At 45.5% G+C, this 18571-nt stretch overlaps 1 protein-coding gene across 2 annotated transcripts in view; it reads left to right on the top strand.

Annotated features, from left to right (window-relative positions):
• Nucleotides 1–1891: 1891 nt before the first annotated feature.
• Nucleotides 1892–18571, top strand: part of CCDC3 (coiled-coil domain containing 3) — a 44563-nt gene continuing 27883 nt past the window's right edge. Inside the window, exons 1-2 of one of the 2 annotated variants that reach the window (XM_090134815.1) lie at nucleotides 1892–2691; nucleotides 3575–3749. In XM_090134815.1, the coding sequence (XP_089990941.1) occupies nucleotides 2279–2691; nucleotides 3575–3749 (588 nt within the window). In that variant the 5' untranslated portion in view covers nucleotides 1892–2278. The remainder of the gene's footprint in view (nucleotides 2692–3574; nucleotides 3750–18571) is intronic. The other variant, XM_031616159.2, reaches the window with a different exon arrangement.

Below are 18571 nucleotides of genomic sequence, written 5' to 3'. Positions count from 1 at the left end.
GCCTCTGTGTGCACTGTACTGCACAAAATGCCTTGAGGACTGCCCTAGACTTGTGACTACCTGAAAGAAGTGAGGTGGGGTTGGCCTCTTCTCCCACGTAACAGCAATAGGACAAGAGATAACAGCCTTAAGTTGCACCAGGGGAGGTTCAGGTTGAATATTAGGAAAAAATTATTCTCAGAAGAGTGGTGAGGCATTGGCACAGGCTGCTCAGGGAGGTGGTGGAGTCACCATCCCTGGAGGTGTTCAAGAAAAGGGTGGATGTGGCACTGGGGGTGTGGTTAGTGGGCATGGTGGTGGGGATGGGTTGATGATTGGACCCCATGATCCTATTGGCCCTTTCCAACCTTAATGATTCCATGATTCCAAGTCAGCAATAGCCTCAGTTCTTTATTTTGCTCCTTTGTTCTTATTTCCTATCTAAAATGTAATGAATGAAGCCATGAAGCCTCCTCTGCCACAATTTATTCCTTTTAGTTTCCAAAGCAGAAACAGTTTTTCCTGTTGGTTAACACTAAAAAAAAAGAAAGAAAGAAAGAAAGTTAAACTTGTTGATCTATTGGGATTTCCTGAGGATGTTTTCTTCAAAGAAGTCTTTTCAGATTGCATGTTCAGATTTTTCCGAATGTTATGAAACGATTTGTTGATTTCCAAGAAACAGATTGTGAAAAATGCTATAAAAGCTACATTTATCATTCTGGAGGATTTGTTTGAAAAAAAAAAAAAAAAAATCTGCTTCTGTTTTAGCAGCTTTGCTGCTCTTGCATAAAACTACATTTTAAATTCACCATGGGACCGTGCCATCATGAAATAGGAATATCACCTTTCTTAAACTTCTCTGGCAGCAAACAGCTGAATCTGGTGAAGTTATTCCCAAGGGAGACGCTTGTCACTGAAAATGTCTCACTGTCATGAACTTGGCTTAGCTCGTTGTTTAACTCGTGATTCATTATTTCACACATTTCTTCCAATGCTGTCCATGCACGGGGACCCCCCACTCTGGGTACAGCACCAACGAGGAACAAAAAGGCATCTTCTGCTCCTGAAAGCTTCCAGTCCTTCTGGAGAGCAGAAGCAGATGGAGACAGACAGACAGAGGAGAGGATTAAAGGAATCAGCCAGGACTTACAGTCAAGCTTTCAGTAGTCATCAGCGTTAGGGAGAGATTTAACCAGGACCACATCTGCATGATAGTCATATTCCAACAGAAGTTTTTTTTCAGCATCCCAAGCTCTTTCTTGGCCACGTTATTACCAGTGAGATCTAATGTGGGAAAAGGACAAAACTGAACTAGAAGGAGCTATTTCGGGCTGCAGATGGTGAGGGGGCCCTGGGGATGGTCGGGAGCTCCGCAGCAATGTGTGTGCCAGGAGAAGGGTCGGGCTCGGAGCCATCTGCCCGAAAGCTGGAGAAGCCCCAGGGTGCCGCAGTTCTACGGAGAAGAGGTGGGAAGTGACCACTCAGAAACCCGGCTTTTTATTTTTACAGAATCACAGAATCGTAGGGGTTGGAAGGGACCTCCAGAGATCATCGAGTCCAACCCCCCTGCCAAAGCAGGCTCCCTACACCAGGTCCTTTCTCACCAGCTGCATTTTGAAAAAGAGTTGCAGGCTTCTAAGAAAGGAAATAGCAAGTGGGATCTGGCACCTCCCTCTCAGTCCCTGCCCTCCCTACTGGACCTCTCTCCACCTCCCCGAGCCCCGGGTACCGCCAATGTTCCCCGTGGGGTTGGGGGATGCCCAGCGGCAGCTTTACCCCCCCCGGGGCTGTGCTTTGCCCTTTGCATCTCCGCTCTTTTACACCTCTCTTCTTTGCACGTCCGTCCCGTCCACCTCTTCCCTCCGCATCCCTCCTCTTCTCAACCCTCCCCTTTGCATCCCTCCCTTTTCACCTCCCCCTTTGCACCTCTCCCATTTCCCTCCCTCCCCTTCGCATCTCTGCCCCTTCGCATGTCTCTCCCTTTTCCCAGCCCTCCCCTTTGCATCTCAGCTGCTCGCATCTCAACCCCTTCGCACCCTCACCCCTTTGCATCTTCACTCCTTCACTCCCCAAACTCTCTAAGTCTCACTATTATTATATTAATTTACTGGGGGCACCTTTGACTTTCCCACCTTTTGCTTCGACCCCATCCCTTCTCCTTCTATAACCCCCTCACCTATAACATCTCCGGACTGTCCCTCACCTTTCTTCTCCCCCATTCCCATCCCCACTCCCCAGTCCCGGTGCCGGTCCCGGAGCGGAGCCGGGCTCGCCCCCCCCCGGCTCGGAGCCTCCCGCGATGCCGCCGCCCGCGGGGCCGCTGCTGCTGCTGGGGCTGGCGCTGGGGCTGGGGGCCGGGGCGGGCGCCGGGGGGGGCTGCCAGCTGCCGGCCGAGTGGCGACCGCTGAGCGAGGGCTGCCGAGCCGAGCTGGCTTCCATCATCGTTTACGCGCGGGTGTTGGCTCTTCACCCCGATCCCTACGGGGCTTACAATTATCTGCCCTGGCAACGGGACCCCCCCTCCGGTGCCAGCTCGCAGCACAACCCGGGAGGACTCTTTTATTCGGCTGAGATCGAGCTGCTGTGCGACCAAGCGTGGGGCAGCATGCTGGAGGTGCCCGCCGGCTCCCGACTCAACCTCACCGGGCTCGGCTACTTCTCCTGTCACTCGCACACCGTCATGCAGGGCTACGCTTACTTCTTCTTCCTCCGGTGAGTCCCGGCCTTGGGGGTCCGAGGGGGGAGGTCTGGGTGCTGTGGCACAGCTCCGGGCATCCTCCAGGGATGGGAGGGTTGTCCCGCTGCTCTCCCTGTAGTATTGCATCTTCTGTACATTCACCCCAAAGAAACATCCCGAGCTGGGATATCCCAGCGCTGCTTTAGTGCTGAGCTGCCAAAGCAGCAGCCCCTGGGTGCTGCTGCTTTTGTTTCTTCATGGTCAGAGCTCCTCTCCAGCGCTGGAGATGGGCCAGTGCCTGTTCTCCAAAGTTTGGCATGAGAGTATAGGAGCAATCCCCAAATGCACACCCGACAGCGTTCTCTTGGCCCCAGCCAAATCGTGACTTTGGGCTCATTGAAAGAATAAGAAAATAAACCACAATGTGGGAACAGAGCCATCACCCTGACCTTTCGATCCAGAAGCATTTGCAAAATGTTACTTTGTGGCTTGTTTCAAAATGCTCACTATATCCTTACACTGGGTGCATAGCAAAACAAGTTCTGATGCTGTCCAGTGCTCAGTCTGGGACAATATCTTAAGGACGTGCCTTCCAAAAGTTATTTATTGACTCTGAAGGAACACTTAGACTCAGGGGTCAAGAGCAAAGCAATACAAATTCAGTAGAAACCGAAGGCCGAAAGAGAGATTTGATGTATTTGGGAACTCATTTATATCTGCAGAGCAGCAGGAGCATGTCAGGTCCTCCCTGCAGCTACCAGGTCAAACTCACAGAGAATAGAGGCAGCAAAGTGCTGAGAGCTATGCGTTGGCTCAAAGTCTGTCCGTGCAACTTTGGTGGCACTTGGCTGGGCTGGGGGACAACGTTGACTTCTGCCATAGAGCCTCAAAGCAGCTGCCCCGTGGTTTGTGTTTCAGCATGGATGAGAATTACATCCTCCTGCCGCATGGGGTGAACTTCCAGGAGGCAATTTTCCCGGACACCCAGGAGAACAGGAGGATGTTCGCCAGCCTTTTCCAGTTTTCCAACTGCTCGCAGGCACAGCATGCCCTGAGCTTCTCCAGTGACTGGGAGATCCAAGAAGACAATCGAGTAAGGGATTTATTTGCTCTTTGGTGCTTGTTTTCTAGGTGGGCACAGACATTCAAGTGTCATTTGTATGTGTGTATATCTATATGTATATATGTATGCAGATTGGCTGGTCCCTGATTTTCCTGGTCCATTGGCACCACCCCTGGCAGACAACACCCTGCTGGTGGGATGATGTTAAGTTCTGCTTTCAGTGCTCACCTCTGTGCTGACTCTTTAACTTCCCTTGGGGCTGAGCAAAGCCTGACATTAATTTGGTCATGAGCAATAGATGGGAAACCAGAATCAACTAGGATCCTGTCGTCATTTCAGGTTTTGCTGTCTGCAGAACCCACACTTTGATTTCAGTGGAAATGTGAGTAGAGTTTTTTGGCTCCTGGTTCGGCTGTTGTCTGGACCACTGCAGACTGTGAGGGATTATTCTTGCCTAATTCACACAGCAGCATAAACATTGACTTTGGAGGTAATTGTGCTAAGCTGCCTTTGTAGCTGCTGGGGGAATAGAGACTTCTGAGGGCACATTTGTCTGAGTAATGCCAGCACCTGCTTTGGAGCAAGCTGAATAAGGTGCCTTTCTCCTCCCAAGGGAGAATACGAGAAGTAATTCACCTTCTAGGCAATTCTCCCTGAAGAAAGTATATTTTTAGCATGGAAAGTCCGCTGATGTCTGTTGCCAGTGGCTTCTGAGCTTTATGGGGCTGTAGTGTTTGTAATAAATGCAAGCTTTTCATAAACACTTCTTTGGCAGAGAGGAGCAACCTGCAGTTGTGTTCTGGGTATATACACTTGTGGAAGTGGAACTTGGAAACCTCTTTCTTTTAGTGCCAAATTTTGTTTTATGAGTCTGGTGGTTTCCATGGGGAGCTGAGAACATTTGAAGCATCTCTTTAGGTCAGGATGGAAGGGAGCATGTGTCATCTCTTGTGTCCTGTGGATTTGTACAATGCACAATATTTGTGATGGCAGAAACTCTGGCAGCAGCTAACTAAGACTTTTCCCATGGGCTAAGTTTAAACTGCTGTGTTGCCCACCTGGCCAGTGGCACCATGGGCATGACCCCAGTCCTTGGGATGCCCTGAGAGTGCCATTGTCCCATTTTAGGGAGAGAGGAGGGATTGTTGGCATTCAAATATACATTTGGAGTCAAAAGTAGTGATCCCTGCTGGATTGGTGCTTATTGATGCCAACGGTACATCTCACCTGTTAGCTGGAATGGAAACCACAGGGCAGAACCTAGAGCATATGGATCAAAAGTGCATCTCAGCTGCTGCACTATTTGACCCCACACAGCTGCGAGCAGATTAAAGGGAATTACAGGCAGAGCTGGGGGCTTTAAATACTCCTGCACACACCCTGTGAGGGAATAAACTGAGCTCAACTGACGGCCACATTGTCTGCTTCCTTTTGCAGTGAAAAGTAAAAGCTTCCTCTGCACCAGTTAAAAATAGTTTGGATTGTGCTCCCATTCAGCCCATGCACCTGTGCTCTTGTGTTGGAGGTAGGCTTCTTGGCCACTACTGCATTGGGAATTTGCTTCCCTTTCTTAGCACTAGCACTTAGCACCCTTCTCTTCATTACTCTTGGCATCTCTTCCCAACGGCCATGGTTGGTGTTTTGCTCCTTGCTTTGCCTTCTCAGATCCAGTGGTGATGGGATCAAGTGCTGATGTCCTCAAACCAGAAGGTGAAGGTCTAGTTTGAGGAACTGAGGTCCCGCATTTGAGTCTTGGGATATCTTCACATGTGGCTCTGTCAACAACAAGCAGCCTGTTGTTAGCTGGTTTGGAACAAAGGAGTGATGAAATTGGCTTAAAGTTGGATTCTGTGCTCCAAAAGACTTTTTCCCTGTGCTCCTCACAGCCCCATCAGGGCTGTCCCATGGGATGAAAAGCTGCTGGCTCCTTCTCCTCCTCTCTCCTGCCCTGCCCAGCGCTTGGGGAGCAAATAGACGCGTGGGAAATCCTCAACACGCTGACAAAGTAAAGGGATACAGAGCACAGGAAAACCTTTCAGTTGTCAGAAAGCCCCTGGGCACATGGTAAAAGGAGGCCAGACCCCAGACAATTTGCTGGGGATAACACATTCCTCATCCTGGCTGCTACTGCTGCTGGAAGCTGATTCCAGCTGCGTCTTTAAGCCCCTTCAGTCTGGGCTGAGGGCCAGGCACTGCTATCCATGGTTTTCCAACAACCCCACAGCCTGATAAATTCACTCAGGTCCCTGTTCTGGCCACTTTGGAGAGCAACAGTAGCTCAGCTGTCCTTTCTTCAGGCAGTTCCATTTTGGCCTCCATGCTTGTAATCAACTGGGCTCTGTCCTGACCTTTCTTAGCCTCTCAGAGATGCTCACAGACCTCCTGCTTTGCTTTGATTTGCCACAGGATTGGTGCTAAAGCCCCGAGCTCCCACCACACCACAGCTGCGGGATGGGAGTGTAATGAATCACTGCAACTCCTCTCCCTTCTGTTTAAAGCTTAAGAGCTGATTTTGGTGGAGATAATGACACAGGAACTCTACCTTTCCCCTCTGGAGTTATGGTTTTAGGTTGTTCTTCCCACTCTCCCACCCATTGAAGAAATGCAGTAGTTGCCTATAAAACAAATCTTGCAGTCGCAGCAGTTTCCTTTAATAAGGTGTTTTTATTAAAGAAAGGACCAATTAAGGAGTAATAAAAACCTGATTAAAATTCTTAAAAGCTCTGTTGTTGTGCCTCAAGTTGATGCCCCAAGGGAAGACCTGCAGATGCATCAAAGAATTTGCACTTTTTGTGTTGTGCTGTGCTGGCTGAAGTACAACTTTCAGCTCCCTTCTGGCTCTGGGAAGCACCCCGGGGGCCTCTTGGCCTCTATCCACTTCTTCCCCCTGTGGCTCTGACATTGCTCACTAAACCTTGTTATGCCCAGTTGTTGTCCGCAGGTTGGTGCAGCCACTGGCACTGGAGTTGCATTGCTGAAAGCTCCTGATGCTTTTAGGGAGCAGACTTGGGACCTTTTTTTTTTTTTTTTCTTTTTTCTCATCCTTGAAAGCAGTCCTAGAGGTCATAGAATCATAGAATATCCCAAGTGTCAAGGCCAGGTTGAACAGGGTATGAGCATTCTGATTTAGTGTCTCATCACTGGCAACCATGCCAGTGGCAGGGGTATTGGAACTGGATGATCTTCGAGGTCCCTTCCAATGCAAGCCATTCTATGATTCTATGATCCTAAGTTGGAAGGGACCTACAAGGATCATCAAATCCAATTCCTCAGTTTTCTTTGGGAGATAGATATGAGCATTCGGCACTGCATCATCACCCTCCTCACTAGGTCTGGAGAGCATCCAGATGTGCCAATGCCTCTTTCCATAATAGATTTTGCTACATGCTAAGTGGTATTTTTCTGCATGCGGGGAGTTGATTTCTGTGGTTTCCCCTCTTGCAGTGCCCCATGCAGGATTTCACATTTCAGTGCGAAGCTGGTAGCTCACATTTCTCCCCCTGAATGGCTTTCTGTAGGGCTGTGCAGTCTCTTAATTGAGACCTTGCTGCCTTGTCTGCATAGGAAGGATTGCAGCATGGTAACTCGAAGTCTGTTCTATGGAGAGTCTATGGAAGTATGAGGGGAAAGTCTATGGAAGTGTTGAATGTGCTTGCAGTTAGTTATTATTCAGAGGAGTTTTAGCTCCTGGTTTTGTTAATAAGTTGATGGGGAGGCTCATTTTTATTGGCCTCCATTTGAGCTTATTCAGTTTGCAGGAGGAGATTATACCCTTCATTGAGCATCTCTCCATGCATTGCTTCTTCCCCTCACAAGCATCGGATCTGCAGCCTGGCTGCTACTTCAGCTGATTTCAGTGAATAATCTCCTTCTCAATTTCTGAGAGACGCTCAGAGATTTCTATGGGTAATAATGAAGCTTTCATGAAAGTTGTCAGCATTCCTAATAAAAAGCAAGGTAACTAACAAGTTAGCAGGCAATCTACAAATGTCTGTTTATCGTCTTCCTCTCCAGTGGCACTTTGACTGCTGTAACAAGCACCTCATGACCCGATTATAACACCTGCAAGGCTTTGAAGCAGCTAAAAAAGGAACCAGATAAGAAAAGCAATTGTAATTTCATAATTGGCTTTCCCATTATTATACAAAACAAAAATTGAATTAAATGGCATTCTTCCTCTGCGGAAATGGAGGAAATAGTTTCAGAGCTATTTGTATTTCAACAAAGGGCACGTGAATACACTGGCAGCCAGTGGATTGGGTCACTCCCTGAACCTATCCCCAGACAGCAGTGTTTGCAGCCTCTTCCTTGTCCTGGTGACCTCAGCTGGGTGGATGGTCATGGCTCACATTCAGAGACACTTCGTAAGCCCATGAAGGCTTAAATCATGGAGAAACAGCATCTTCCACAAAAGCTCCTTGGGCTACCAGAGAAGGACTTGCATTATGTTTGTTCTGGCAGTTTCCTCTCTGCTCTGGGTTTTAGGAGAGGAACTGGAGGACTGGAAAGTGCTGGTCATGGGCAACCCATCCTTGTGCTGTGGTGTGTACTGTGGAGCCCACTGCAGTCTGGCTGGGTTAAGACAGTTTTCTTTAATTCCCATGTACTTCCCACGTATCTGTGTTTTCTTGCAGCATGAGCCACATGAAGGATCCTCCCTTCCTTGATCCTAAGGGACTAGGGAAATAGAAAATACTCTGTTTAAAACTCCAGTGTGGCAAGGGCAAGGCAAAATGACCTCAAAGTAGATAAAAATTGGGTACAATAAAGGTTTGATATTCTTTTTTTTACATTAGGTTTCTTTCCCTGCAGCTTGTTGAAGCAACAAAATACCATGACAGAGAATGCCCATTGCTTCTTTCTCATTTTAATGATGTTCTACTGTGCTTTTGTTTTCCTTCCAGTAACCCACCCAAGGAGCATATCCCTGCCCTACAATCTGTGTTTGATTTGCATAGTTGTGAGCTGCATTAAATGAGAAAGACAACTGCTGAAAAGTGTCTGGGATGAAGGGAAACCACAAGATAGCTGATATATTTGGGTAATGTCCCTGGGAGTCTTTTGGGGTGGAAATGGCATGGACTCGTTTCCAAATCTTCCCACTCAGCCTGTGATGGGGGACTCTTAGGGATGTGGTAAGCACCTCCCTATCAGTTTTCTGTCTTCGCACATGAACACAGACTGATAAAATAGAGAATAAAAGGCCATGGAAGACTTCAAAATAGTCTTATCCATGGGATGTTTCCATTGCACATGATCGTTCCTTTATTTGTAGCACCCAGAAGCTGTTCTGAGTATTTTCAAGGAGGGAAATGGGGAAATGTCTCTATTCCTAGAGTACATTATAGAGGCACCCTTTTTCTTTATTATGAGGCAGCTTGACCATTTGCTGTCATAGTGTCATGTAGCAAGGTTGACCTGAAGCAGTGTATGAAGTCTTCAGTTTGATATCAATTGTGATTAGTCTCAATTTGGGGTCGAAAAGGGAGCTTTTCCCCACCCTCTGAACTCTTGAAGAGTGGTGCAGGGCAAGGCAAGAAGAGGTGAGAATACATCGATGTCCCACCGCCTGGTTGGGAAATCTGGACCATCTTGCTTAGCATTAGTGGATGCAGATTGCTCCAGAGCACAGCCTGCTCTGACTATGCACATTGAGGTACACGATATCCTCAAAATTATCCTGCTTCCAGCCTGCCAAGCAAGGAAATGCCTGGGCAGCCATGAGTGTGTATGCATGGCTGCTGCCTTTGAAGGCAATCCTTCCAGGAACTAGCGATGAGCGGAGACCCACATGGATTCAGGCTGCTTTTAATTATCCAGAGCCACATTTTCAATAAGTTCTGCCAAATGCACTAAATTATTCTGGATTTCATGGCATGAGGCTACCTACTTCTGTACATGAGCAGGCATCTGACCCCAACCACAGCAGATCATTTCATCTCTTGGTCTGGCTTCTCCTTCAGTGTTTGCTCAGCTGTATAAAGATTTTTTTGCAAGCACCCAGGCTCTTACACATAGTCAAGAGCAGAAGCAGTGTGTTTCCCAGTTGAATAAGAAAGATGCAGCAAACTGGATGGGACCAAATCCACAGAGTGTGGCACAAGTGAGATGTTAACACTATGGTCTCAGGGCAGGTTGGAGATGTGGGACATTTGCCAATCTGGTCATGTTCCCTCAGTGTTAGCACAAAATCTGGTACAGGCAGGATGAGAGGGAAGGCAGTGGAAAGTTTGAAGAGACACAGACCTCTTCCTCCAAGCCCGCTGGAGATGGCAGTGTCACGACACAAACAGCAACAAGAAAATAGAAAAGACCGAGACTGACTTTGGTTCCCCATGTGTGAGCAACTCAGTGATTCCTCTGCTTTTCTGTCCTCATGTTCATGGCTTCTCCAGCATTAGAAGGAGATGGAGGACATCCCACTGCAGGTAGACTGTGAAGGATGAAAGGTGGGCAAAGAAGGCCCACCATTGCTGGTGGGGACATGAGCAATTACTGGAGCTGGGACCTGGAAAGGTGTAGGGCAACGCATGCTTGAAAACGTTTGTGTTCACATTCAGCTCACCTTCCTCAACACAGGTTCCTATAGGCAAAGTGCTCCCAGGCCTCCAACGAGGAAAGTCAAGGCCAATGTTCCTGTAGGGTGAATGTCTTATGAACCCAAGGGAAAATACAGTGTGCAGCCCAAAGAAGCAGGTAATGGTGGCGGTGGTGTTGTTTGTTTGGTTGATTTTCAGCTATTCATACTTATTAATCATATTTGTCTCATGATTTTTCAACCATGGAGAGTGAAGGTAATGAGTTAGCTATTGCTGGAAGATGATCAGGCATGCCTCCTGGTACCTCCCTTGGAGTAACTCACAAGGAATATTTCAGTGCTTTTTGTTGGGTTTGGAACAGGAGGGAGAAGCAAACATCTAAGACAGGTACACCTGGATTTTTCCCTGCCTGAATTCTTTCAAGCCACAGTCTGGGCTGGCCATTCTAGGGACTGTATGCAGAGTGAATATCGGGAAGGTTTTCTGGGACAGGAGCAGACACAATGAATGATGGATGTTCTCAAGCTGTTGTCCAGCCCAAGTATGGGAGCCACCGAGACTCTCTGTAATCTGTAATGCTGTAGATGTGTTAGGTGTTCTCGCATGTGAAAATCCATGCTTTGTCTTGTTCAGTAGATGGGAAGGATAATTCATGGGGTCCAGGACCAGCAGTCCCGGGCTAAGTTCTGACCTTGGTGCAAAAACTTGTGTGGCTGTGAGCAGAGCCAGACTTTGGTTTAGTTATTGGCCACAGTTAACTCTGGATGCAATGAAAAGTTCTTTATTTCCCCTTCTGCCTTTCCTCATGCACCTGTGAGATTAAAAAAGAAAAAAAAAAAAAAAAAAAAAAGGAAAAAGGAGAAAATGTTTATTAAAACCAAAAACTGTGGAAATCCAACTGGCAGATGGGACACCTATAATGTTGCCTGTAACCAGATCAGCCATTCTGCCTTGAAGGGAGATGAGGTCTTTCAATCAGGGACATATTTTCTCCCAGCCCATGTATTTTGAAGTTTATTTTCACAAAGGGGAAGCCAAATTGGCTCCGAGACAGCAGTAGTTCAAGTCCCTAATGGAAGCTGCAGACACAGCCTTCTAAAGTCCATCCTGCCTCCACCAGCCAAGTGACTTTCCAAATTTTCCTGCAGAAGCATCCTTGCCCTGTGGAACTTGGGCAGGGGCAGCCACGTGGTTCAGGTTTAGCTTTGCTGCCAGCCTGGAACACAGAGCCAATGCAAACCATTTTCGGGGGACTGGGAGTATAAGGTTTTGGCATGGCCAATTGTGGCTGATTACTGCCAAAATTGTTGCAGGTGCTTCTGGCAGCTGACGCAGCGGCTACCTCCTTTCACTGCCCCAATTAGAGGTTTTTTTTGGAACGATACTGCTACAACTGCTGTCCAGTTATCTGTAAAATGAAGTCCAATAGGAAAAAAACTTACAGAGAGAGAAACAATTTTCCATGACACTGTGTAATGTGAAAGGGAAATAATACAGATAGAAAACCAGGTCTGAGTATGTCCCCCAAAAATTAGAAGCAAGAAGTAAAATATATATATTTCCTGAGATCTGAAAGAACTGATTTGTTCTGCATTTTCTGGATCAATAGGGAACCAGCAGAAGTTCTAGCTACTGCAAGAGGAAATGTCAGAGTTTCATACCAAGACAAGATGTGGGACAAAAACACAAGCCTAGATGTGCCTAATTTCATTGTCACGCTGACTCATCTTCATCACCAGGCAGGAGTAGAGGGAGAACTGTCTCATTCTGTGGATGGTAAAAGTGAGGCTGTGTGCCCTAGTTCACTGAAGACAATTTTCTTCGAACTAGAATTTATCCCCAAGGAGATTAGAAACAATTGTCTGAATATTTGTTCTATAATCTCTTAACTAATTTTTCAAACTCCTGTGCCCTTCCCCTTGCCTATCCATGTCTTCCAAGGACATGTGAACACCTGGGGTTTGGCTATTTATTCAAACCAAAGTATGTTGTTGGATGGTGGTGGCACATATCCTCTTAATTGCCTCAAAATTCAATGAGTTTGTCACCTCCATTCATCTTCACTGCAAACCTGTTTCAGAGCACGTTCACTTGTTTGGCTTGCTTTTGGTCTTTCCAGAGCCTTTACAAAGCACAATTATGTTCTCCTGGATGTTCTTGATTATATTTTTTTATTGTGGAAAAAACTCAGTTGCATAACTGGATGGTAGTTGGGGAGAGAAAGAAAGGAAAGTCAGAGGAGAGGAACAGCTTGTGCTGATGCTGGCTGAGGACACAAATAGAAATTCGGATGATGTAAGTCCCCGTTTCCATTGCATGGGGAAAAAGTTCTGTTTCAGAGTCTCTGAAGCATGAACATTACAGCCACATCTACTCAATATCTTCTGTTTTGTTGTGGAGCAGGAAAGCTCTTTCCACATAAAAGCATTGTGTAGGGTTGTGGAAGTGGCACTGAGGCCCTGGAGCATGTCCAGAGAAGGGCAATGAAGCTGTGAAGGGTCTGAAGGGTCTTTTATGGGGAACGGCTGAGGGAACTGGGATTGTTTGGTCTGGAGAAGAGGAGGCTCAGGAGGGACCTTATCGCTCTCTATGACTGCCTGAAAGGAGGTTGTGGTGAGGTGGGCCTCTTCCCCTGGGTGACAGTGATGACTTTAAATTGTGCCAGGGGAGGTTCAAGTTAGATATTAGGAAAATTTCTTCCCTGAAAGAGTGGTGAGGCATTGGCACAGGATGCCCAGGGAGGTGGTGGAGTTACCATATCTGGAGGTGTTCAAAGAAAGTATAGATGTGGCACTGAGGGACATGGTTTAGTGGGCATGATGGTAGTGGGTTGATGATTGGACTAGATGATCTTATTGGTCTTTTCCAACCTTAATGAGTCTATGATTCTATGATTCTAAGTGGGGGAATGATGAGCACTACAGGAGAGCTCTGTTGAACAGCAGCCCGTACTCTTGGGTGGATAAGAAATGCTAAGAGTTTATTCCTGGCCTACAAACAGTGCCCTAAAGTGAGAATCTCCATGAACATGGCTTATCAGTAGGAAGGATGCAGGCAGATTGTTCTTGGTCTACATGTATCTCTATTGGAGAGGTAGCTGTGAGTATAGACAAAGAAAAAATAATGGGTATAAATAAGAGAAAAAAAAACCAAAAAACAAGCAAACGTGGAATTAGAAAATGAGGATATAACGTACTGAAATAGCCAACCAGTGTGGTGAAATCTCTGTTATTTACATTCTTTGATTCAAGCTGGGAGGTTGCAGCGAGTCTGTTAGTCAGAAGAGACTCTCCATAGGCTTCCTGCCTCTGCAGGAATATCCATTACACAGGGCATGACACAGCTTTGGGATAAGCTATAATATTTCACCGTTTTCTCCTGGTCATTCCTCAAACAGAATGGCTGTGGTGAAAGCAGTGTCTCATCCCCTTGATGACCCATGGTGGAGCTGAGCAACCTGGGAGGTGGCACATAGGATCCACAGCCCACCTCCATCTGCTGGATTTGCAAAGACAACCTAGAGACAAATTTTTTGACAGTTGTAAAATTCCTGAAGCCTTGAAGACAACTGTGGTGATGTGGATTGGAAACAGTTTTAAGAATAGCCCATGGAAGAGTTGTTTTTCTGCCTTTTACATGTTTCAGGCTGGCAGCATGTTATGTTTGAGTTCAGAGATTTGCCCCTTCATGATCTGCCCATTAAAATCTTAATTGAGCCCATGTTTTCTGAAGTCTGTTTCAAAGAACAGGGAGCAAATGTGATTCTTGGTTCTTTTCCCAAAAGTGCAGAACTTTGATTAAATGTATCCAGGAAATAGTATTTTATGCTCAAATCATTCCTGCTGCAATAGAAATGCAATAGAAATGGCTCAAAAGCACATACAGTGACAAAATCCAAATATTTAGCCCGTGTCTATATGGGCAGTTGAGATACTGATGTGAAATATCCCAATGCTTCCAAATTAATGGCACTAAGGAGCTGCTTCTTACGGGCAGTTGCTGCTCCCAAATCACTTTACCAGTGTTGTGAAGGAGTGGGATCCTTCCATCACAACATCAGCAGCTGGGACTAAACACATATTGAAACTAATAAAAAAAAAAAAGCCCAAACCAGAGCTATCTCTACTTGGTTCTGTATCCAGACATCAGGATTGACTTCGAGTTTGCTTTCTGCTCATTGTCAGAAACATCTGAAACAGGAGAAGCCTCCCATGGTTGCTGCTAACAAAGTGGTGTTTATCACGTTCTGGTAATTACATTTGCTGTGGTATTTACAGCATTTCCTCTGTTTTGAAATGGAGTGATCTCAGGCTTGCCCAGGGCAAATTGTGTACTCTAACCTGCTCCTAATCCCACACGTAGCTTTAAACGTTAACATATCACTGGCAGTGTCCAGGGTTGGTCTGTACCCCATGCAGGGAATGTGGATATTGCAGCACTGATCTTTGCTCTCAGTGCCTGTCAGGGGCAGTATCTTTTTCCTTCATCTACAGATCCTGGGGATTTATCTTTTTTTTTATCTTGGAAAGAAGCAGGCAGTCTTTGTAGACAGCAGCAGAGGCAGCCAAAGTAGGGAAGGAGAGGAGACAGGCTCTCTGTCTAGCTAAAAGAGGATTCAGAGCCATTTGGGACCCCGAAAGAAGAAGAGGTCATGTCAGTCTTGTGCTTTCAGGGAGAGGCTCAGCTCTGTCTGTTCTAGGAGGTCATCAGCATGCAGCAGAAGTTCAAATGTGGTATTCTCCTTAGAAATTCTCTTAGAAAAGCTGTTCCAGTTAGTGTAACACACCTTTCTTTTAAATAAGGGAAGCCACTGAAAGGACAAAAATTCGTTTTTCTTTCTTTTTCCACACATATGCCCAAAAAGTTGAGATGAGGCCAGCAGGGCATCATTGGCATTTCCAACCCTGGATAGGAATCAGTGACCAACCTTCATGGGAACAATTTGATCACCTGAAGTGGTGCCTTTTATCATTTGAGATACCTAGGAGATCTGAGAGAAAGCAGAAGACCAGCAACAGCAGGAAGCTTATGCTTCACCTGAACATCACCTTCTGTTGTGTCAGCTTGTGGACCACATGGGCAGTTCATGTGGCAGCATGTGGCACAATGTGTGCAGATGAATAACACTTCCAGGAATCCAAAATAAAAGAGGACAGAATGCATTTCAGCTAACCAAACAGAGATGTTCATGATAGGAAGGGCAGTCATCTGTGGTCCTCTGCAGATGTCTTAGACACTTGAAGTTGTCCAAGAAAGAGATGGACACTTTGTTTGGCATCTAGAACTCTACTCAAGATAATGGTCTTTTCTACAGACATCTACCTGTAGACATCTAAACTGAAGTGTGTTCGTGTCTGAGCTGAAATCTGTCCCCCATTTCATTTATCCTTTTAATTAGGAGAATTCCTAACAGAACTGCTACTCATAGGAATGCTTGAGGCAACAAAGCTTAGTGACACAAATATTGTGCCCTCACTTTTGCAGCACTGTTGCTTCCTCTGTACAAAAACTGATACTGAATTGACAAGTAAATGAATGTGCATTTTATGGCACAAAAAATGTGGTATTGTGTCAAATGAATCCTAAGTAAAGAGGCTTCCCTTGTAGTTGCAGCTGATGGCTCCCTCCTGGAAGTAAAGGGTGTTTCTGAGACAGAGCTCCAGGTCTTCTGTGCCAGAGCCACTGGACCTTCCTGTATAGTTAGGAAAGTAGTATCAGGTTTGTGATTTGAGTGCTCCAAAACCAAGGTCTGAGTATTTATCAGTATATAATGATTTCTGCAGGGCTAAGGGAAACACTCCACCAGTTTTTCCTCTGACCCAAGTTGTACTTGCATTGTCAGCTGCATTTGGCATTTCTAACTTCTTGCCTAGAGCAGTGCAGTGACTGGGAAATCCATGCCCAGCAAAAGATGTGAGATGAAAGAGCTCCTGTGCTGCATCCAGTGGTGAGGGTAACACTGCAAATGCATTTTCTTCTCGCCTTTTGGGTGAAGGTGATACATTAATGTTGAGAAACAGCTCATCTAAGCTCACACTGTGATCTGGTCTTGGCCCTGTGTGGTATTAATGTGATCTAAAAGGGACTGGTGTGGTCCCGCAGCATTTATTCTACAATACCCTAACCACGACTATGGATCTTTCTCACCATGTGCTTTTCCTTCATTCTGGGCTTAGATTCAGTGGATTCAAGAAAAGATCACAGCTTGAAGCAAGCTCTGCAGCCTGCCCAGTGTCCTTCTTTGTGCGATGCTGTGTGGAGCAGGTGGCTTGAATTTGCTCAGAGCTTATGATGCCTATTGGAATCTTTATCTTCTAGCTGAAGAAGCCTTTGGATAAGAATTCTTGAATGCTTGTAAGACATTGAGTTTTAGTTTGTGGATTTAAATCCAATTTTCTAAATTGTTTAAAGCAGTTCCATGTGTTTTGAAATTCCAAAGCCCCTAGTCTCCTATTTTTTATAAGCTTGCTGTCACTTACAGTCTGATTTAGGAAATGGTGCAAAATATGTAAATGGTTTTATTTACAAAGAAAAAAAAAAAAAGATTTTTTCAAGATGGTGTGAGGAGAGGAAAAAAGAAATGAAAACATATGTTAACAGTACTTTATCAAAAGGAAACAGTATCTCTAACCATAGAATGCCTTTGACTCCAAAGTCTGCAGTAACAACCACAGTAAGCTTTCTAATCCAGGTAGCATTGTTGGAACCATCATGTAAGACAACCTTTCTCATTAGGCTTTTAAATTAATTCAGCATTGGTTTTAGGGCTTTTTCTGTTTGATCTTCAAGCATATATTCTTGATGGGATTTTGAATATATTTTTCCACATATTTTATGCATAAATATTTTGGTTTGGGATTGGCTTCTTGGTTGATATATATATATTTATATATATTGAGTAGTGCTTGAAAGGCATTAGGGAATTTGTCCTCTTCAGTATTGCTTGCAAAATGGGAAGAAAGACTGAATTTCACTCCATGCAGTTCTCTGAAGTTCTGCAGCCAACAGAGTGGAGTACAAAAACTCTTTTGACAAATGTTCCAATACTGGAAGCCCTGAATTAATGCAAATTGTTGTCTTATGAGGAAAAAGTAAAATGCAAGTTTAGACTACAAAAGAAGTGTGAGTTTTGTGCTGTTTTGATTTTAAAACTTGACACAGCAATTAAATTACACACAAGTGAAGCAATCCATTGAATAGGCAAATCTCCTGTATTTTGTACCTTCTACTTAGCAGAGGTAATTTGAGGCCTGGTCCTATTTCCACTGAAAGTGAAGCAGCAGATGGTGGCCAGGAATGGTACTGAACAGTGACTGAAAGGAGAGCAGGCACCTCTATTTGGGCTACTGGGTCATCTCCATAGAGTCAGTTGTCTAACCTGGAGCTGAATCCAACTCTGGAGGTTGTGAACTGGGGTAAAAGTCTATGATTTTTTTTTCACTCTTCTTGTTTCAAAATGATTTTGAAAAAAATTGGCTTAAGGGGTCAAAGTAATCATGCAAAAAACATCTCAGTGAGTAAATAAATAGTGAATGAAAAATGTCTCTGCAGAAAGCCTTGGAGTTTTAGCTTTATAGGAGTATAAGCGATGTTCTAGTCAAGAGGAATTTGTACCTGGTGAGCCAATGAAGTGGCACATTTTTACCCAGATTGTCATCATACTTGTTAAATAACCCCATCCTTCAGAATCTTCATCAAATAAAATCCAAAGTGAGTGGAGGCATCATGTAGAAGTTTCTAAGAAGCTACTAAAGTGGTAGTATAAATTGATGGGATGCTTGAGCATCAATTTTCCTTTGCTGAGGGTTGTGAAGGAAAGTTGACTTCTTTGGGGGTCTTGCAAGAGACCCGTGAGCCTGGCTACTTGTTGGCAGGGTAGGAAGTGAACATTGGCAAGGTCAGTTTGAATCAGTGTGACTCCGTAGCACACTAACAGTCCTCAGAAATTCCTGGGACTTCAGGTAAATATTTAACTGGTGTTAGCATGGACAGATTGACATGGGCAGGAAGAGTGTCTTCCCCCAAGGGATGCCAGGAAAACTCGATGAACAATTAAACGGCTGAGAGATTCAGTGCTTGGAAATGAATGGAGAAATTCATCAACTGAAAAATTTTCATCCCACCTCTGGTACTGAAGTTTTTTCCTCTCTTGTGCTGAAAAATTGCTTAGGAAAAACTTCTCCGGAAGATTGGTGGGCACTGGAACAGGCTGCCCAGGGAAATGGTGGAGTCACTGCCCCTGAAGGTGTTCAATAAACGTGTAGATGTGGTGCTTAGGGGCATGGCTTAGTGGCCAATATTGATGGGAGGTGG

The sequence above is a fragment of the Phasianus colchicus genome, chromosome 1 (genome assembly GCF_987193195.1).
Source record: "Phasianus colchicus chromosome 1, bPhaCol1.hap1.1, whole genome shotgun sequence".
Classification (NCBI taxonomy): Eukaryota; Metazoa; Chordata; class Aves; order Galliformes; family Phasianidae; genus Phasianus; species Phasianus colchicus.
The sequence above is the reverse complement of the archived record's forward strand: the minus strand, read 5'-3'. Positions and strand labels throughout refer to the sequence as shown.